The sequence below is a fragment of the Hyaena hyaena genome, unplaced genomic scaffold (genome assembly GCF_003009895.1).
Source record: "Hyaena hyaena isolate Hyena2069 unplaced genomic scaffold, ASM300989v1 scaffold_14, whole genome shotgun sequence".
Classification (NCBI taxonomy): domain Eukaryota; kingdom Metazoa; phylum Chordata; class Mammalia; order Carnivora; family Hyaenidae; genus Hyaena; species Hyaena hyaena.
The window spans coordinates 6,502,953-6,525,720 of NW_024080646.1; the positions used below are offsets into that span (position 1 = coordinate 6,502,953).

General features: G+C 36.4%; 1 protein-coding gene across 4 annotated transcripts in view; it reads right to left on the reverse strand.

Moving 5' to 3' along the window:
* Positions 1 to 22,768, reverse strand: part of YES1 (YES proto-oncogene 1, Src family tyrosine kinase) — a 77,267-nt gene that overhangs the window by 25,951 nt on the left and 28,548 nt on the right. Inside the window, exon 1 of one of the 4 annotated variants that reach the window (XM_039218267.1) lies at positions 11,460 to 11,480. The exons of 1 other annotated variant lie outside the window; for it this stretch is intronic. Coding sequence is in view for 1 of the 3 variants with exons in the window: in XM_039218242.1 (XP_039074173.1) it covers positions 8,596 to 8,605 (10 nt within the window). In the remaining 2 variants the exon portion in view is untranslated. 2 more of the 4 variants (XM_039218259.1, XM_039218242.1) reach the window with 2 other exon arrangements.

Sequence of the window (22,768 nt, forward strand, 5' to 3'; positions counted from 1 at the left end):
ATTCTCCTATAGGAGGACATATATGTCCTCCTATATGAGGACTCCACATGCAAACATATGGTAGCTGTCCTTCTCTGCCTGACTTATTTCGCTCAGCATAACACCCTCAAGTTCCATCCATGTGGCTACACATGGCCAGATTTCATTCTTTCTCATTGTCATGTAGTATTCCATTGTATAGATAAATCACATCTTCTTGATCTATTCGTCAGTTGATGGACACTTAGGCTCTTTCCATGTTTTGGCTAGGCAAGACATTTTTAAAAATCAAATTACTCATCTCTTACACACTGTCCAGCTTACAAACATGACTCATATAATAGGTTACTAATACTACAAATCTGCATTTTTCAATTCACTTCCTATGGGAGTACTAATGGGGATTTCATTAATTCACATATTTTTAAGGGTCATTCTTATTTTACAGCTTTTCCTTTCTTACATGGCATTCAAAAGGTGAGTGATAAGATGACTGTCTCATAAATTCATAAAGACTGAATATTTATAATCTTGGCTATATAACAAAATGTAGCTATACTGCAGTAATCAGACAAGAAATAAAGGGCATCCAAATTGGTAAGGAAGAAGTAAAATTGTCACTATCTGCAGATGACATGATACGATATATAGAAAACCCTAAAGACTCCACCAAAAAACTATTAGAACTGATGAATGAATTCAGTAAAGTTTCAGGATACAAAATAATAAACAGAAATCTGTTGTATTTCTGCCCACTAACAATGAACTAGAAGAGAAATTAAGAGAACCATCCCATTTACAATTACACATTAAAAAAAGCTAGAAATGAATTTAACCAAAGAGGTAAAAGACTTGTACACTGAAAACTATAAAACAGTGATGAAAGAAATTGAAGGCAACACAAATGGAAAGGTATACCATGCTCATGGACTGGATAAATTAATATTGTTAAAATGTTTGTAACACAAAAACAATCTACAGATTCAATGCAATCTCTATCAAAATACCAACAGCATTTCCAACAGAATTAGAACAAGTAATCCTAGTAATTTTAAAGAACCACACAAGACATGAATAGGATAAGCAAACTTGAGAAAAAGAACAAAACTGAGGTTTCATAATCATAGATTTCAAGATATACTACAGAGTTATAGTAATCAATCAAAACAATATGGTACTGGCATAAAAACAGACCCCACAGGTCACTGGAATAGAGAGCCCAGAAGTAAACCTATGCTTAGATTATCTATTAGTCTATGACAGAGGAAAGACTATAAAATTCAGAAAAGGCAGTCTTTTCAATAAATGGTGTTGGAAAAACTGGATGATTACATGCAAAAGAATGAAAGTGAACCACTTTCTTATACTATACACAAAAATACACTCAAAGTGGAAAAAAAAAACAAACCTCAAAATGGATTAAAAATGTAAATGTGAGACCTGAAATCATAAAACTCCTAGAAGAAAAACAAAATGTAAGTAGTTATCGTTTTGACATCAGCCTTAGCAACATATTTTTGGATATATCTCATCAGACAAGGGAAACAAAAACAAAAATAAACAATTGTGACTATGCTAAAATAGAAAGTTTTTGCACAGCAAAGGACACCATCAACAAAACAAAAAAGCAACTCAGTATATGGCAGAAGATATTTGCAGGTGATATGTTTATTAAGAGGTTATATATATAAAGAATTTATACAACTCAACACCAAAAAACCATATAATCTGATTGACAAATGGGCAGAAGAATTGAACATTTTTCCAAAGAAGACACACATAAAAAGACAAAAGACACATGAAAAGATGCTCAACCCCATTAGTCATCAGAGAAATGCAAATCAAAACCACAATGAGATATTGCCTCCTACCAGAATGGTTAATATCAAAAAGAAGTAACAAGTGCTGGCAAGGATGTGGATAAAAGGGAACATTCATGTGCTGTTGGTGGTAATTCTTCAAAAAATCAAACATTGAAATATCAAATGATCCAGCAATTCCACTATGCACCCCTATGTTACTGCAATACTATTTACAAAAGCCAACACATAGAAGCAACCCAAGTGTCTATCCATAGATGAATGGATAAAGAAGATGGGGAGATGTGTGTAAATAATGGGAATATTATTAAGCTATTGGGAAAAAAAAAAAAAAAAAGAGGGACGCCTAGGTGGTTCAGTCTGTTGGGCTTCCGAACTCGGCTCAGGTCATGATCTCACAGTTTGTGGGTTCGAGCTCCACGTCAGGCTCTGTGCTGACAGCTAGCTCAGAGCCTGAAGCCTTGCTTCAGATTCTGTGTCTCCTTCTCTCTCTGACCCTCCCCTGCTCACGCTGTCTCTCTCTCAGAAAAAAATAAAACATTTAAAAAAAAAAAAAAAAAGGATCTCACCGTAAGTGACAATATATGGATGGCCCTAGAGGATATTATGCCAAGTAAAATAAGTCAGAGAAAGACAAGCACCATATGATTTCACTTATATGTGGAATCTAAAATATAAAACAAACAAAAAAACCAGACTGTTAAATACAGAAAACAAATCGGTAGTTGTCAGAGTGGAGGTGGGTGGGGGGATGGGTTACATAAAGCGAATTAAGAGGTACAAACCTGTTTATAAAATAGCTAAGTCACAGAAAAGTACAACATAAGGAATAAAGTCAATAATATTGTAATAACATTGTATGATGACAGTGACTATAATTATCGTGGTAAACACTGAGTACTGTATAGAATTGTCAGGTTGTATACCTGAAACTAATATAACATTGTATGTTAATTATACTTAAATTAAAAAACATTCTAGGGGCACTTGGCTGGCTCAGTTGGTAAAGCATGTGACTTTGGATCTCAGACCCACCACACTGGGTATAGATTATTTAAAAAATTAAAGTGCAGGGGCGCCTGGGTGGCTTAGTCGGTTAAGCGTCCGACTTTTGCTTAGGTCATGATCTCGCAGTTCGTGGGTTCGAGCCCCGCATCGGGCTCTGTGCTGACTGCCAGCTCAGAGCCTGGAGCCTGTTTCAGAGTCTGTGTCTCCCTCTCTCTCTGACCCTCCCCTGCTCATACTGTCTCTCTCTCTCCTAGAAATAAATAAAAAAAAAAAAAAAAAAAAATTAAAGTGCAAAAAGATATTTTAAGCACTATAAAATAAATGTAGCTATAAATATGAAAACAGAAACTCTCAGGACCAAAAAGTTGGTTGAAAACAAATTCTCAGAACCTCAAAGTTGGAAGGTTTTCAGACTACTACTATCTTAAATGAGTATATTCTCAAGATGTGACATTAAGTATAAGCATCAAAACATAACTGGGACTGGAAATTTAAATTTCTAGTGAACACACTTTGAAGGAACTATAAGCTAATTATATAAAAGGTATTTGCTTCTCAAAGTATTAGAAGAAACTCAACACATTTCATAATACAGTTGGAAAAGTCTTTTAAAGCATAATGTAAAAGTAGAAACTTTAAAGGAAAAGCCTCGGATGCATGATTATCTAACTTCAGTGTGGGGAACAGGAGTAGAGACTTTTGTCTTAAGCAAAGCTAAAGATATGAGAAAAGGGAAAGTATCCTGGTACTTCCTCATGTTCTTACTCAGTCTCTCAACACATATAAATGTACACATGGAAACTGGCAGACATTCTTAACACAACTTACATGTACAAAAAAAAAAAGATAGCCCCTCAAAGAAACAAGGAAGTCTATCAAGAAATATGACAGGCTAATAAGCAGTAAAAGGGGATGTCCAAACTTCCCAGTTCTCTAAGTGCAAATTTTAAAAGGTACCTTTCTTATCAGATTGGCAAATTTTGACTCAAAACTCAAAGATGAAGGGTGAATTTTAACCAACAATCAATAAATACTCACAAAACAGGACAACTAAAATATATTAATCTGTAACTGCAATTACCACAATTATTCGGCCACCTCCATTTCTATTCCTAGTTCCCTTAATTCACCATTTTCATCTTTTTCTTCAGACACGATCATTGATTAGGTCTTTTCTCTCTGGGAGACATCACTAACTAAACCCTCTTACTTCCAGAGTCACACCTTTCCCCCCTCCTTGCCCTTCCAGTCTTCCATCAGTACTCTTAACAGTCCTCCAGCCTTTTTTTCTTAATCCAGAGTCTTTGGTCCAACTCCTCACTTCTACCCAACTCATTTGCCCTTTCCAATAGACTCCTGGACACACTTATTTTTGGTCCAGCACCCCAGTATGATCACAAAGGAGTCATCACTGCTTCCCATCTCCTTTAGAAACAGGATTATAAAAATGAAGGGTGTGGTTTAGATTTTTAAACTTCAGGTGCAACAGGAGTTCAATAGATTTGTATGGGGTGTCCTAGAAACAGGACATCATTTAAAACAGTTATATGGGAAAGCCTCTTCACGTTCTACACTGCTTACACATATGTATTTATTAACATATTTATTAAACACTATAAAGAGCTGGGAATGTCAAGAAATGGTCCCGTTTCTTTCCAAAAAAAAGGTCAAAATTAAGTATATGAAACAAGTGCAGTATTGTAAAATGTGAAAAATGCCAGAGGTGATGTATAAAACATCAAGAGACCACAAAATAAGTTATGAGCTCGGTCCAGAGTGCTTAGGAAGGAAAATTTTAAAAAAGGGGCATATGAGCTGGGTCTTAAAGACCTGGAGATTTGGGGGAGAGGAAATAGGATATTCCAGGAATAATGAAAAGTGCAGAATGGCTCAGATGCTTGAAAAGCATGGTGTTTAGGGAAGAAAACTTCTCTGTGACAAGAGTGTATGGGGGTGTCTATGAAATGGTGGGACAGAGGCTAAAGGTAGAGGACAATTTACACCTGAAGGGAATTATTTCAGACTTTATCCAGGGAGCACTGGGAAGTTATTGAAGACTTTCAAAAAATTTTTGTTTTTATCTATTTCTCAGAGAGAGAGAGACAGTGTGAGCAGGGTAGGGTCAGAGAGACAGGGAGACACAGAATCTGAAACAGGCTCCAGACTCTGAGCTGGCTGTCAGTACAGAGCCCGACACAGGGCTCGAACCCATGAACCATGAGATCATGACCTGAGCCGAAGTTTGATGCTTAACCAACTGAGCCACCCAGGTGCCCCTATTCAAGACTTTTAAAAAGGTGAACAGCAGGAGACAATATGTGTTTAAAAATAACTATGGTAGAAGTATGAATTATAGAGTGAAAAGAAAGAGATGATGACAGTCAAGTTACAAATCTACTGCAATGTCCCATGTAATAAGAGACAGAAGCTGAAACACTATGGGGCTGGAGATGAGAGGAAAACACTAAGAAAGTATATACTAGGTAGAATACGAAGTAGAGATGATCAGTTGGATATAGGTAGAGGAGATATGAAGAAAAAGGAGTTACTTATTCACTCCCCAATATTTACCAAACCCATTAAAACACTTAGGATTGTGTGTTATGGAATGAATGACTTCAAAATTTCCAACTTGAACTGGATGCAGAGTAATACCATAATTGAATTAGAGGAAAGAGAAACAGGTTTTTCTGGACACATGAATTCATTTAGATGTTAGTGTTAGGTACCTTTGGGGCATCATGTTGAAATCCTAGTAGAGGACTGATAATATGTCTAAAACTCAGAAAAAAGGCAGAAACCAGAGAAAGAGGAAACAAATATTTTTACAAGGTAAAGATTTGGAGAGGTTTGAAGAATATAATGGTACAGGATACCTACATATAGGGAATAAATAGGCAAAGAAATTAGGAAGCAACAATTAGAGCTGGTAGTACTTCCATAAATATAAAAACATAGTTGGAAAAGATAACCAACATCAAAGGAGTAGAATGGATTGGGAGATTTCAATTGTATCTGTGGCACTTTTTTCTTTCTTAAAAGAAACAAAGCAAACAGAGAAATGTTAGTATATTTAAAATGTGGGTGGGGTGCCTGGGTGGCTCAGTCGGTTGAGCATATCTCCCTCTCTCTCTGACCCTCCCCTGCTCACGCTTTCTCTCTCTCAGAAATAAATAAAACATTAAAAAAATTTTTTTAAATAAAAAAATAAAATGTGGGGAACATATTCTTTTTGTTACAGTATTTTTAATACATTTTAAGTAATGTATACATTTTTATTTTTATTTTTTTATTTTTTAAATGTTTTTTTTTTTATTTATTTCTAGGAGAGAGAGAGAGAGAGAGAGAGAGAGAGAGAGACAGCGTGAGCAGGGGAGGGTCAGAGAGAGAGGGAGTCACAGACTCTGAAACAGGCTCCAGGCTCTGAGCTGGAAGTCAGCACAGAGCCCGATGCGGGGCTCGAACCCACAAACCGCGAGATCATGACCTAAGCGAAAGTCGGACGCTTAACCGACTAAGCCACCCAGGCGCCCCTGTATACATTTTTAATAAGAAACAGAATAGTACAGCAAGAATAAAGAGACAGACTTTCAGGAAGAAAATGTCTAATAATGCTACAGACCAAAATGAAGTCAAGTAGTATTTCAACTGATTTTAATAGGTTCACTGACTGGTAATTAGGAGCTCACTGGTGACTTTAGCAAGAGTATTTCTGCTGTAGCACCATGAAGATAAAAGCTAGATTGCAGTAAGCTGAGTAATAATTTAATTACTAGGCCATGAAAATATGGAGAATGCAACATCTTCATAAGTTGGGAACATACACTTTTATCAAGATGCTTTCTATTTGTCTAGTTCACTGACCCTGTCCTTCAGAGCCTTAGCACAATCTAATACAGCATATACCTGGGTTATTAAACCATTCTCCTCCCTACTTCGATAAAAAGTAATTAGCTGATTTTACCTTCCTTCTAGTTGCCAATTTCGTCATTTGTCCAGCCCTAGGTTGTAAATAATGTTTGACTCAAGCCACTCACATTGTCTTATCCCCTTCCCCAATTAACTGTGTAAGCCATGAGCATGGGCTTCTCAGACATTTTCCTTGCTTGTAAAAGGGAATACAAAATAGGAATATCCCATTTTCCTTTCATAGGTGTTATTATCTGTGATTCCTAAATCTGAAACAACCATCCAGGATGGCAAAGCACTCATTTGACAGGAGGACACCAACACAGGAAGAATGGTAGGGCAGAAAGATGAAAGGAGCTTGGGTCCTTCATGATACTGCTCAGGTATTGAATTGTAAACCCTACTATAATTCTGGAACACACTTTAGTTCCAGAAATCATATTATGTGAAATAAGATCTACTGTGTAAGCTAGTTTTCATTTTGTTCTTTGTTAACTTGCAGGTGGAAGGATCTTAAATAATAAACTACTCAAATCACACGACAATAGTTAATATATTAATGCCTTTCAATTTGTCAGGATTCAATAGCTTACCAAAAATAGATCCTAAACTCCCTTTAAAGTGTTGAGAAATCTGAGATAGTGTAAATCTCAAAGCCTATAAAGGTAAAATTAAAATTCCAAGCAAGCTATTTCACACTGATATTTGATAGAGTAGAATACGTGTGAATATTTGCTAAAACACAAGACTAAATCTTACTTTGAATATTACTACTACTTTAAGACTTTTTGACAAATATGCACTTAAAATTATGGAAATTTCTTCTCTTAGATATTATTAGAAATTTTTTCCTAAACTATTTGTTTTAAATCAACTTTGGGGGCACCTGGGTGGCTCAGTCAGTTAGGCATCCTACTTGACCTCAGGTCATGATCTTGCAATTCATGAGTTTGAGACTCGCTTTGTGCTAACAGCTCAGAGCCTGGAGCCTGCTTCTGATTCTGTGTCTCCCTCTCCCTCTGCCCCTCCCCTGCTTATACTCTCTCCCTCTCAAAAATAAACATTAAAAAAAAAAGTTAACTTTGACGTAATTTACATACAATAAAATGTACCCACTTAAAGTGGGCACTTCAATTGAGTTATGGCAAATGTCTATAACTGTGCAACCAATACTACACTCACAATATACAACATTTCAATCACCTCCAAATGGTTCTGTTGTATCCTTTTCCTATTAGTCCCAATCCCAGCCCTAAGCAACCACTGATTTCTCTAACTCAAGATCTACCCTGTTTAGGGGCGCCTGGGTGGCTCAGTCGGTTAAGCGACTGACTTCCGCTCAGGTCATGATCTCACAGTTCGTGGGTTCGAGCCCCGCATCGGGCTCTGTGCTGACAGCCAGCTCAGAGCCTGGAGCCTGCTTCCGATTCTGTGTCTCCCTCTCTCTCTGACCCTCCCCTGCTCACGCTGCCTGTCTCTTTCTCAGAAATAAATAAAATACTAAAAAACATTTTTTTAAAAAATTTTCTTTTCAAAGATTTACCCTGTTCAGAGTTTCATATATATAGACTCATACTATATGTAGTCTCTTGTATCTGGCTTTCCCCCCCAAGCATTGTCTATCTCAGATACTTCTATGGTGCTACATATATAGGTAGTTAAATAATTTTTATTACTAAGTAGAATTATACTTTATGAATACGCTATTATTTATCCACTCACTTGTTAGTGACTATCTGGGCTGTTCCAATTTGGGGATATTATAAATAAAGTAGCTATGAACATTCTTGTACAAGTCCTTGTGTGGATACATATGTTGTACCCCACCACCATAAATACCTAGAAACAGAAGTACTTGGACATATAAAGTTAAGCATACCCTTTATCATAAGAAGCTGAACTGTTTTCCACAGTAGCTGTACCATTTGGTATCCATACCAGCAACGAATATGAATTCCAGTTGCTCTACATTCTCAACAATCCTAAGTCTTTCTTTTCCTTCTCAAAAATCCACATATGTATGAAATTCATGGTAACCAAAAACCTTACAGGTAAACAAAAAATAAAGAGAAACAGAAAGCCAAGCCAAACATAACACTAAAAATCATCAACTGCAAGGAAAGAGAGCAAGAAACAGAGCATTACAAAAAATAATTAGAAAACAATTAACAAAATGGCAACAGTATATACCTATTAGTAATTACTTTAAATGTAAATGGCCTAAATGCTTCAATCAAAAGACATAAGGTGGGGCACCTGGGAGGCTCAGTCAGTTAAGCTTGATTCTTGATTTTTGGCTCAGGTTATCATCTCACAGGTTTGTGACATTCCTGAGTCTCTAGCTCTCTTGTGATTCTCCCTTTCTCTCTGCCCCTCCCCCACTCATGCACACATGCTCTCTCATTCTCAAAATAAAAAAAAATAAACTTTAAAAAACAAACGACATAGGTAACAGAATGAATTTAAAAAACAAGACTCATCTACACGCTGCCTACAAGACACATACTTCAAACCTAAACACACACATACACAAACTCAAAAGTAAAGGAATGGAAAAAGATACTCCAGGCAAAACAGCAAAAAAAAGGTGGCCAGGGTAACAATACTTATATCAGACAAAATATACATACATACATTTACTTATTTATTTAATGTTTTATTTTTGAGTCAAAGCACAAGTGGGGGAGGGTCAGAGAGAGAGGGAGACAGAATCCGAAGTAGCCTCCAGGCTCTTAGCCATGAGCACAGGGCCTAACTTGGGACATGAACTCAAGAACCATGAGATCATGACCAGAGCTGATGTCGGACGTTTAACCGACTGAGATACCTAGGTGGCCCTAACAAAAACAGACGTTTAAAAAAGACTGTAACAGACAAAGGAGCATTACCTAATGCTAAAGGGATCAATCCAACAAGTGGATATAGCAATTGTAAATATCTATGAACCCAACATCGAAGCACTTAAATCCTTTAAAGCAAATTTTAACAGACATAAAGGGAGAATGACATTAATACAATAATATTAGGGAATTTTAACATCCCATTTACATCAATGGATGGATCATCCAGTCAGAAAATCAGTGAAGAGATAGTGTGTTTGAATGACACATTAGATAGATATGTACAAGACATTCCAACCAAGAACAACAGAATACACATTTTCAAGTACACATGGAACATTCTCCAACATAAAGCACGTTAGGGCCACAGAATAAGACTCCATAAATTTAAGAAAAGTGAAATCCTATCAAGTATCTTTTCTGATTACAATGGTATGAAGAAAAAATGGGGAAAAAGCAAACATGTGGAGGCTAAACAATACACTACTAAACAATGAATGGGTCAATGAAGAAGCAAGAGAGGAAATAAAAATATACAGAGAGACAAATGAAAATAAAAACAAACCAGTGTAGGGCACCTGGATAGCTAGTTGGTTAAGCATCTGACTCTTAGTTTCAGTTTAGGTCATAATCTCACAGTCTGTAAGTCTGAGCCCTGCATTGGGCTCCACGCCACTGTGCAATGCCTGCTTGGGATTCTCTCTCTCCCTTTCTGTCCCTCCCCCATTCCTGCATATAGGCTCTAAAACCTTTGGGACCTAGTTAAAACAGTTTTAAGAGGGAAATTTACAGCAATCCTGGTCTACCTCAAGAAACAAGAAAAATCTGAAAACAACAACAACAACAAAACCCTAACTTAATACCTAAAGAAACTATAAAAAGAACAAAGCCCAAAGTTAGTAGAAGAAAATCATAAAGATCAGAGCAGAAATAAGTGAAACAGAGACTAATGAAACAACAGAAAACATCAAAGCCAAACAGAAAACATCTTTGAAAAGATAAAATTGATAATTTAGTTAGACTTATCTTTAAAAATTTTAAAAAAAAGAGACAGGGACACACACAAAGAGAGAAAAATAGAGACAGAGGGGACCCCAAATGAATAAAACTGAATGAGAGAAGTAACCACTGACACCAAAGATATGCAAAGGATTATAAGACACTATTATGAAAAATTACATGCCAACAATAAATTGAACAACCAAGAAGAAATGGAGAAACTCCTAAGTATGTTCAATCTTGTAAAACTGAATTAGGAATTAATAAAAAATATGAACACAATGATGACTAGCAATGAAACTGAAGTGGTAATCAAAAACTCTCAACAAACAAAAGTTCAGGGCCAGATGGATTTACAGGTGAATTCTACCAAACATTTAAAGAAAAGTTAATCTATTATCCTCAAACTACTCCAGAAAATAGAAGAGGAAGGAAAGCTTCCAAACCCATTTCACAAGGCCAGTATTACCCTGATACCATAATGAAAGACACTACAAAAAATGAAGACTACAGGCCAACACCCTTGATGAACACAGATGTAAAAATCTTCAACAAAATAGTAGCAAACATCATTCAACCACACATTGAAAGGATCTTTCACCATAGTGAAGTAGGATTTATTCCAGAAATGCATGGATGGTTCAACATTCGCACATCAATGTGACACACATTAACTAACTGAAAGATAAATATCATATAATCACCTCAGCAGATGCAGAAAAGGCATCTAAGTACAACATTCATTTTTGATAAACAAAACAAAACAAAACTTTCAGCAAAGTGGGTTTAGAGGGAACACCTCAATGTAATAAAGGCCATATATGAAAAACTCACAGCTAGCATGGTGAAAAAACTGATAGCTTTTCCTCTACATCAGGAACAAGACAATGATGTCCATTCTCACCTCTTTCAACATAGTACTGGAACTCCTAGTCACAGCAATCAGACAAGGAAAGGAAAAAAAGAAAAGGCATCCAAATTAGTAAGGCAAAAGCAAAATTGTCACTAGTTGCAGACGACATGGTATGATCTATAGAAAACCCGAGGACTCCACCAAAAACTATTGGAACTAATAAATGAATTTGGTAAAATTCCAGGATACAAAATTAATATACAGAAATCTTTTGAGTTTCTACCCACTAATAACAAAGCAGCAAAAACAGAAATTAAGAAAACAATCTTATTTATAATTGCACCAGAAAGAATAAAATACCTAGGAATAAATTTAACCAAACAAGTGAAAGAATGGTACACTGAAAATTATAAGACATTAATGAAAGAAACTGAAGACAACACAAATATAAAGGTATACCATGCTCATGGAGTGAAAGAATTAATATTGTTAAGACACCTACACTACTCAAAAAAATCTACAGATTCAATGCAATCCCTATCAAAATACCCACAGCATTTGCCACAGAATTAGAACAAATTATCCTAATATTTGTTTATGGAGCTACAGAAAACCTGGACAGCCAAAGCAATCTTGAGAAAGAACAAAGCTGAAGTATCACAGATTTTAAGATATGCTATAGAGCTACAGTAATCAGAACAAATATGGTACTGGCACAAAAACAGACCCATGGGTAAATGGAATAAAACAGCCCAGAAATAAATCCATGCTTATATGGTCAATTAACTTATGACAAAGGAGTAAAGAGTATACAATGGAAGAAAAAACAGTCTTTTCAATAAATGGTGTTGGGAAAATTGGACAGCTACATGCAAAAGAATGAAACTGGACCACTTTCTTATACTATACACAAATAAAAACACAAAAATGGATTAAAAACCTAAATGTGAGACCTGAAACCATAAAACTCCAGAAGAAAAACACAGGCAGCAATCTCTTTGACATCATCCATAGCAACATATTTTTGGATAGGTCTCTTCAGGCAAGGGAAACAAAAGCAGAAGTAAATTATTGGGACTACGCCAAAATGAAAAGCTTCTGCAGAGCAAAGGAAACCATCAGCAAAACAAAAAGGCAACTCACTAAATGGGAGAAAATATCTGCAAGTTATATATCTGATAAGGGGTTAGCCACCAAAATATATACAGAACTTATACAACTCAACACCAAAATAACAAATAATCTGACAAATGAGCAGAAGAACTTAACATTTTTCCAAAGAAAATATACACATGTAAAGACATCACTACTCATCAGGGAAATGCATATCAAAACCACAAGGAGACATCACCTCCTATCAGTAAGAACAGTTAATATCGAAAAGAGATAACAAGTGTTGATGAAGATGTAGAGAAAAGGAACCCTTAAGCACTGTTGGTGGTAATATAAATTGGTGCATCCACTGTGGAAAACAGTATAGAGGTTCTTCAAAAAATTAAGAATAGAAGTACTGTATGATCCAGTTATTCCACTATTGGGTATTTACCCAAAGAAAACCAAAACACTAACCCCAAAATATTTTACTGCAACATTATTTACAATAACCAAGATATGGAAGCAATGTGTCCATTAATAAATGGATAAAGATGTAATATATATACATGGAATATTACTCAGCCATAAGAAAGAATGAGATTTTGACATCTGCAACAGCATGGATGGACCTATAAGTTATTATGCTAAAGAGGTAATTAAATTACCAATTCAATGTCTTTAACATACACACATTCTCAATTTTTCTTGTTACATTTTGGTAACTTATAACTTTCAAGATCTAATTATCCAAGTTGTTAAATTTCTATCTGCTCTAAGTTGTTCATAATGTTTCTTTACCGAGGTACTACCAGGTTTACCAGCCCTTCCGGGTTTCTACTGAAAGTGCTGAATGATCAACAAGGACTTTTTCCTTTAGCTGGTAAAAACTCAAATGCCTCCCACTCCTCTATAACCTCAAAGGGCCATTAGCTCATATCAACCTGGTCACTGTTTGCCTGGCTTTATAGTTTCACTCTACACATATACATTCTGAAATTGAGAGAGACTCCTATTGAGGCTTTTAGAATTAATGTTCTACATAGCGTCCTTCTACTGGAATCTTGCCCTGCAACTTTCAGCTGCCTCAGTCTCCATGAATTCTGATCTCTGTCTCCTCAATTTATTGAGACCACTGTCCCTTTACCCAAGATCCCTCTGCCTGCTCTGTAATTCAGATTGTGCCTCTAGGCAGGAAGTTGGCATGATTAGGTGACCATACAGCTCACCTTGTCTGTTTCTCATATTTCAGGTGACACAGTCTTGCACTGCTGTTGTCTAACATCTGAAAACAGATCTTCAGTTTTTAGGGGTATTTTTAAGGGGAGAGGATTGTAAATCCATTATGGTATGGCCACTTAAAATGTTCTTTAAGGGGCGCCTGGGTGGCTTAGTTGGTTAAGCGTCCGACTTTCGCTTAGGTCATGATCTCACGGTTCGTGGGTTCGAGCCCCGCGTCGGGCTCTGTGCTGACTGCCAGCTCAGAGCCTGGAGCCTGTTTCAGTCTGTGACTCCCTCTCTCTCTGACCCTCCCCTGCTCACACTGTCTCTCTCTCTCTCCTAGAAATAAATAAAACATTAAAAAAAAATTTTTTTTAAATAAAAAAAAATTTTAAAAATGTTCTTTAAAATTATTTCATTCCCTGGTTTTAATGTCATTAAAGTGCAGGGAGTATTAATTTCCAAAAAAAAAAGTTGTACTTCAGTTTATATGATAAAAGATTTATTCTTTAATAATGACCACTTTCAAACAAATGGACATTTTAAGTGTTTTACTATAATCAGTTAAAGTACTCTGTGGGACTTTTCCTTTTAGTTTCAAGAAAGAAAAGTGATTTTTATAGTATCATTTCCTTTTGTGCCTGCCTGGTAAGTCTAAAATTTATACTCGGCTTAATGCTTGGCAGGTTGTTCTGGACTCAAGAAGGGGTTTTATTCTAAAGATAAAAATGGTAATAGGAAGGAGGTACAAATCTCTTAAAAATCAGAAACTAGGGGCACCTGGGTGGCTCAGTCGGTTAAGCATCGGACTTTGGCTCAGGTCATGATCTCGTGGCTCATGGGTTCAAGCCCTGCATCGGGTCCAGTGCTAACAGTTCAGAGCCTGGAGCCTGCTTCAGATTCTGTCTCTGTCTCTGTCTCTCTCCCTCTCTCTCTCTGCCCCTCCCTTGTTCCTACTCTGTCTCTGTCTCAAAAATAAACAAACATTACAAAAAAAATTTAATCAGAAACTAAAGAACAATCTGATCATACAGCTTAATCTCAAAAGGCTGGTGTCTGAGTTTGAATGCATGTCTTTCAAGTAATCACTGCTTTACTGGTAGGAGCTTATTGCTTCCCTACCATATGTGGATTCAGCATCTCTATTTCTGTATTCCTGGAGCTTTAACCAACTACTTTGCTCTACTAGGATAGCTGTTCCCTACATCATAACTTCTACTTACTTGTAATTTTTAATCATTTGTGGTCTATTCCAGGTTCCCACAATTTCCCACAGCCACTGTTTGATTTGCCTGTGTCTGAGTTTGCACTGATATGAAGGGGGTGCAAACAAAAGCCCTAACCTGCTGACCAGTTGTAGTCTGGCCATCAGGTGCTCACTCCATGGTTCTCCTTAAGTCTAGAAGGTACCATGATGACTGCTTTGTTTAGCATAAGCTCTTGCTTTATTAGCTAGTACAAATACACATTTTAGCAAAATGTACTTAAAGTGAAAACCTTTCAAAGTGAAAAAATTTGTTAACACAAATTTTTAATTTAATACAGTTAAATTAAAATTTTAAATTAAATTAATACAGTTAATACAGTCAACTGTATTAACAACTATCAGGTTAATACAGTTGACTCTTGAACAACACAAATTTGACTGTGTAGGTCTACTTATACACAGATTTTTTTTTTTACAGTACCGTAAATGCATTTTATGATTTTAACATTTTCTCTTCTCTTTATTGTAAGAATACAGTATTTGATACATACAACATACAAAATATGTGTTGACTGTTTATGTTGTTAATAAGGTTCCTGGTTAACAACAGGCTATTAGTAGTCAAGTTTTGGGGGAGTCAAAAGTTATATATGAATTTCTGACTGTGCGGAGGCTTGATTCCCCTAATCCCTAAATTATTCAATGGTCAAAATGTATATGTAAAATTTTACCTTGATCCTCATCACACCTGAACTACCTTCTCATCTTTCCTGAATAATGAGCAAGAAATGGTGCTGTGGAACTAAAAATATCAATAGAGCCTTGCTGATGAGGCAAGTTCTCAGGAGCAGAGAAGTAAAATGGTCCCTTTACTATTTCTCATATGGCTGTCTTGTCATCCCAGAAAAGAATATAAATTATTGTACTTGAAAACCAGGGCCATTACATTTGTCTTTTGTTCAGATTCTTGTAGGAAATACAGGATTAAAGAAATGACAACATCAAGAATTGCTACCAGGTATTTACTCAGGTATTCTTTCTTCAAATCTTTGGCCTTTGATAATCCCATTCATTTCAACTTTCCCACTTCTTTTCTTTCCACATATCCCCCCTTACGTTAACAAAATTTATTCCAACTTTCCTATGTTATTCACACTTGCTTAAAATACAGTCTAAACTTTCTGGATTTCTGACTGTGTTTGCTGTTTCCACATTAAAACTGCCTATAAGGGTCTCCAATTAACTCCCATTGCTGATCCAATAGTCCATTTTCAGTCCTCATTTTACTTGAGCTGTCAACCACACTGGACACAGGGATTACTCCCCTTTCCTTAAAATGCTTTTTCCACCTGGTTTCTAGGACACATACTCCTATTCCTTCCACCTACCATGTAGCCCCAATTACTTCTCTAACCTCATCTCCTACTACTGTGCTCTTACTTGCCCCAGTTCTGCCACACAGCCTTCTTGCTATCCTTTAGATGGGCCAAGCATACTTCCATCTCAGGCCACTGCACTTTCTTCTCTCTGCCTGGAAAGTTCTTCTACCAAATACCTGCACAGCTCATCCCTCAGCTTCTTTAAGTCTTTGTGCTACTGTCACCTTCTCAATGACACTATCTCTGACCAACCTATATAAAGCAGCAATACATTCCCTAGAGCACTGCCTATTCTCCTTTAACCTGCTTTATTTTTCTTGATACCAGTTTTATTACCATATAAAGCATAAGCATTGGGTGCACAGACTCTTTTTTTTATTGGATATACAGCATAATGAATGGTTAAGAGAACATACTTCAGAGACAGAACTGGGTTCAAAGTCTGAGTCCACCACTTAGCTGTGTCAGCTTTGGCAAGTTACTCAACCTTTCTGTGCCTCAGTTTCCTCAACTGTAAAATAGGGATAATAATAGTAAGCTTCATAGAGTTGTTGAGTGCTACAAGAGTTACTTGTAATGCACCTACAACAGCACCTGGCATATAGTATTCATTAATGTTTGCTATCATGGTGACGATTCTGATAATAATGGCTCCCCTCTCCAGAATATACAATGGGAAAATTGGGGGGAAAAATCTTAGAAAGTATAACACATGTAATAAACAAATGGACACCTCAGTGAATTAGCACAAACCAAATACCTACGTAACTCATCATCCAGATCAAGAAACACACTGCCAGCAACCATTCTATTGGAAATATACCTTGCAGTAGATAGCTGGGTCACAGAGTATACACTGCTGAACAGTTCTCTAGGGTGGCTGTACCAGTTTATACTCCCCCACCAACAGAGTGTGAAAGTTACCACTGCTTCACATCTTCACTAATGCTTGGCATTTTGAACCTGTCTGGTAAACGTGTAGTGGTCTCTCATTGTGATTTTAATTTTACATTCATAATTACTAATAAAGTGAATGCCTTTACATGTTTATTGGCCATTCTCCTTTGTGAAATGTCTGTTCAAGACACTTGTATACTTTTATGCAGGGCTGTCTTTTTCTTATTGATCTACAGGCATTCTCTCTAAATATCAGAGGAGTGGAATTTTTATCCCCGTCAACTCCTGTATTCCCCCAGAACAAAGCTAGGAACATAATAAACATCAATAAACATTTCTTCAGTGAATGAATGCTTGCACTGTCTGTCTTCAGATCACCTCCATTTCTACAACTCTGCTTCATAATCTGGCAATTTACGGTCATTTTCAACGGCTAATTCAACCAAAAGTGGTTCTAACATGTCGGCTACTTCATAATCTTCACAAGGTAGAATTCTGTCCATAACACTCTCTAAGATAAATCTGTCAATGGCTTCCTACTACATACAGGATAAAATCCTAACTCCTTAACTTGATATTCCAAGTTAACTTCTCCAACTTACTTTCCTAACCTGCTTTCCTCATCACTATTAAACTTCCAAAACACAGACTTAGGAGTAGGGAAAACAAAAAAGCCAATTAGAAGTTAACTACACAAATCAAGAGATTGTGTTTTAGGCAGAGACAGCAGGGTGTTCAAAAGCTCACAGACCAGAGAGAACAAAGTGGATTTTTGAAACCATAAGTAGTTCAGTGCTAAAGTACACATAAAAGAGTAAGAAGAGGAAAGAGGTCAGAATACATAGCAACAAGGAACAGAGCCTTTATCACAATGATCCTGTATTTCCTTCTAATTAAAGCAAATTGCTTTAGATATATGGACATTCACTTCATTTTTGCTGAAAAAAATAAATTACTGAACTGTAACTTGATTCTGAATAATTCTATCCAACAACCCAATAGGTTGGCCCCCAAAAGGGTCAAGCATAACAAGCATTCTAGAAATACTTGCAGGTTTTCCAACCATTTCCTAACTTATCAATTCCATAAGTCAGATAAAAATGTTTCTCAACTCTATACACATATAGGTGTCACATATCAGAGTCACCTATATTGAACCTGCTTTGTAACAGTATGACTAGTGGAGTTAGGACAAATTTGATACATTTTTAATACATCTGGCTCAATCATTAGCAGGTAACACTTTACACTGTGTGAAGGTATTTTGTTTTAATAGTACTTTATAGTTTTACAATGCTTTATTTTCAAAGTACTGTATTACTTCAGTTTGATCCCATAATAACTCTAACAGTTACCAGCAAAAGAGTAAGGATAATCTCTACATCATATAAAGAACCTGAGGCCTAGGGAGGTTGACCTGCTCAAGAAGAGGCGGCTGAGTCTTCAGAGTTCTATGCTACCTTCATTCCACTATTCACAGAGAACTTTTAGGGAAGCCTGTGTATACCATTTTCTGTTCTTTGATAAATTATTAAATATTAGCCCTTTAGAAAATGTTACAAACATGATAACACTATTGGCAGTCAGCTTCACTGCCCCACCTACAAATCTAACTGGAAAACAGAACCCCACCCCTCTGTACCATGACCATGTTGCCTTATTATTAGTAACAGTGATTATTATTTCTCAGATAATTGAACATACTTTTGAAGGCTAAAAATATTTTTAATGTACATTGTATCTGTAAATAATTCTAGCAAGCTAAGCAATTATTCCATTATTTGCTATATCCAGCTTGGGGGCAGGGGAGGGTAGGAGAAAGCCCTAGTTTGGCATTTTGTCCAGATGGCTCCAGTTTACAACTACGTTTTAAATCTGTAAGACGTCCCAAAGAAATATTTTACAGAATTTCATAAGATATGAAATGATCAGTTCTCCACAGGTCACAGTGGTCTATATGCCATAAACATAAGGGATGATTTTCCTTTAACTTTCATTTTCAAATCTCCTCCCTTTAGCATAAAACACAGACAGGCAGGACTAGGAAAGAATAGAAAACATAGATGGGAAGGAGGAAACAGCAGACTACTAAAGGGCGTGTACTTTGTCTTGTAAAAGCAAACAAAGAACTTAATTTTCCAAGAGTCAAAGGAGAACAGAAAATATGAGCAATGGAAAACTGACCTTGCGGTGCTCACTACTGATAGCAATTTTCTACCCTTTTTTAAAAATTTTAGATATACAAACAATTGACCTTAAAGAAAAAGTAAACCTACTCATTCTAAACTCCTGGTGAGTCCTTACTGTTTCTTTCTTCTTTTTTTTTTAACTTTATTTTCATTTATTTTGAGAGAGAGAGAGCAAGCGCAAGCGTGAGCGACCAAGCAGGGGAGGGGCAGAGACAGAGGGAGAGAGGGGATCCCAAGCAGGCTCCACACTGTCAGCACAGAGCCAGATGCCAGGCTCGAACTCATGAACTGAGAGATCATGACCTGAGCCAAAATCAAGACTTGGACACTTAACCGAATGAGCCACCCAGGCACCCCTCTCCCCTTGAAGTTTCTTTACTGAAATCTGGCATAGAATAGGCCATAAAAAGGACCTAATATAAAAAACATGAAAAGAATTGTAAAGAATACTTAAAATGTATTGCATTAGGAAATTAGTAATAAAAATCACTTGCAAATTAATGTAAAGCCCCAAGATTTTTTAAAAAGTATTCAATTCAACATGGAGTAAATCTGATTTATGATGATTCCACGTAAAAGTTAATTACCTCTGGCCACTTTAGGAGATTATTAAACACAGTCTGCTGCTGGGGTGCCTGGGTAGTTCAGTCAGTTAAGCATCTGACTTCGGCTCAGTTCATGATCTTGCGGTCTGGAGCCCCAAGTCAGGCTGTGCTAACAGCTCAGAGCCTGTAGCCTGCTTTGGATTGTGTCTCACTATTCTGTTTGCCCCTCCCCTGCTCATGCTCTGTTTCCCTCTCTCAAAAATAAATAAATGTTTAAAAAAATTTTTTTAATAAAAAAATAAAGTTTGTTGGTAGAAAGGCACTGATATTTATCAAGTATCATTCCTTTACAAATTCAGTCAACTTTTGAAAAAAGAAAAGCTGATTTTACACCTATCTTAAGAATTTTTATCCTCTCAGATTTTTACACCTTATGTTATTACTGTCCTTTATCAAGATTTTACACTTGCAAATTACTGTAAATAATTAGAAATTACCCCAAGTCCTTAAATTAAATGCACCTTAAGCACTGCTTGGATTCTTTAGAGTTTTAAAACTTAAAAACATACAAAGCAACTATTTCTATAGTAATGTATATATCCCTACTGTTTTTTATCTCTTTAGGACTAAATGGGAGAAATTAGATACACACACATTTTTAGAAAGTTTATAAAACTGACCTGAAAGTCTTTAATGTTCCCCAAATTCCCATGATGTTTACTTTATTCCCACCAGGCTTTGCTGTGACAACACCTGGAGTTTCAATGGATGGTTTAGCCATAGACTTAAAACTTAGAAGTTTAATTGGTATATAAATTGAATAAATAACTGTAAACATGAAATTAATACAGAAGATCTGGGGAGAGGGAGCTTTCAGCAACATAAGCAACCAACAAGGAACACTCAGGTGTGTTTCAAAAACCAAAATAAGTCATGAAGGGGAGCATGGCTGGAGATGAGTTTAGGGAAGTAAAGGCAAGAAGGATTCAGTTTAATCTGTTAAAATTCTCAAAAACTCAAAACCTTTCTGATCTCTGATAACTTTTGGTGTAGGTCTCATATTCTATTCAACCACTAGCCTTTTCTCAGGAATCAGCAGAAACTGTTTATCTGCCTCTCATACTCAAGCTAATATTTCTAAGTAATAGGAGTAAGAAAGTTTTTTTAAATAAGTTTTAATTGATACCCAAGAATTTAATTTTAATTTGTGCGTATTATATATATTTAAAACCACTTTTTCCAGTTACAAAAAACTTTGTTTTGAAATGTTACAAAAGTTCCAATTACATTCTTTTAGTATATGTGCTGCCCAAGCTAGCACAATAAACACATTCTTTTAAAGCACTGTCCTTTTTTAGCTTACTCTGCTACCTAATATCCTTCCTTAAGCAAGATGATGTGTTACTACATGCAACACATTTGAATTTTTTAAAATGTTTATTGGGAGGGGAGGGATAGAGACATGGAGACACAGAATCTGAAGTAGGCTCCAGGCTCTGAGCTGTCAGCACAGAGTCCATGTAGGGCTTGAACTTGTGAACCATGAGCATGACCTGAGCCAAAGTAAGACACTTAACCGACTGAGGCACCCAGGTGCCCAACATGTAGTTTATTTTAATTGTTAGAGCTTGATACAAATTAAATGTCTGCTTCAAAATTTAATTGCCAAATGTTAAAAGATGTTTTATTTTTAACTCTCATTAAGAAAATTCTATCGTGTCATCAATAAACAAAAAAAGTATAGTTTTAGTATACACTAGGTACTTTAATGCTTATTGCTCCTCCATTTTCTTAGCCTGTTTCATTCAAAAATCAATGACAATATAATTCTCTGGACATCTACTAGGCAAATAGGTGTTAAACAACCAATTTAGCCTTTAAATAGGCCATTTTTTTCTTCCAAAGTCCACAGAATAATGGTAATTATACAGTAGAATGTCAAAGACAAGCAATGACTTTCTCGCAATTTGCTGGAAGAGAACATGATTTTACCTTTTTCAATTAATAGAAAAAGTCTCTCAGATCTAGAAGATCAAGACTGACTACTCGCATACCTGTAGGCACTCTCTTCTAGAAACATAAACATTCTAGAATGAAAGATTAAGTCTAGTTTTGTCAAAATACCCACTCACTATAGGAGGTCTTTCAGCTGGGCAGCTGTTGGATCATCTTCCAGAAATCTCAAATTTACCATCTCCAAAATGGGACCTATCATCCTTCCCATCAAAATCTACTCTTCCTTCTCCTTCACTCATGTTTCAATGAATGGTAAGTACTACTGCCTTAGTCAGATACCCAAGAGTCATTCTTAACTCATACCCCATATATCAATCAGTCACCAGGACCTGCCCGTACTACACTGAAATTTCCAAAATTCTTCCACTTCTCCCTCAACCAATTACTACTTCCCTTGGCTACTAATCACTTACTGTATTATTGCAAAATCTTCCTAAACTGATCTCCATACTTCTAGTGTCACCATTTCTCCAGTCTTTTCTGGCCGTAGTATGAAGATGTGTTTTCTACAAAGAAAATCTGATTAGGAGTGTGAAACTGAATAAAGGAAACCTCATTTAAAATGGAGTCAGGAAACCTCATTTATTTTTAATTAAAAAAATTTTTTTTAACATTTATTTATTTTTGAGAGACAGAGACAGAGCATGAACAGGGTAGGGCAGAGAGAGAGGGAGACACAGAATCCGAAGCAGGCTCCAGGCTCCGAGCTGTCAGCACAGAGCCCGACACAGGGCTTGAACTCACAAATCACGAGATCATGACCTGAGCCAAAGTTGGCTGCTTAACCGACTGAGCCACCCAGGCATCCCAGGAA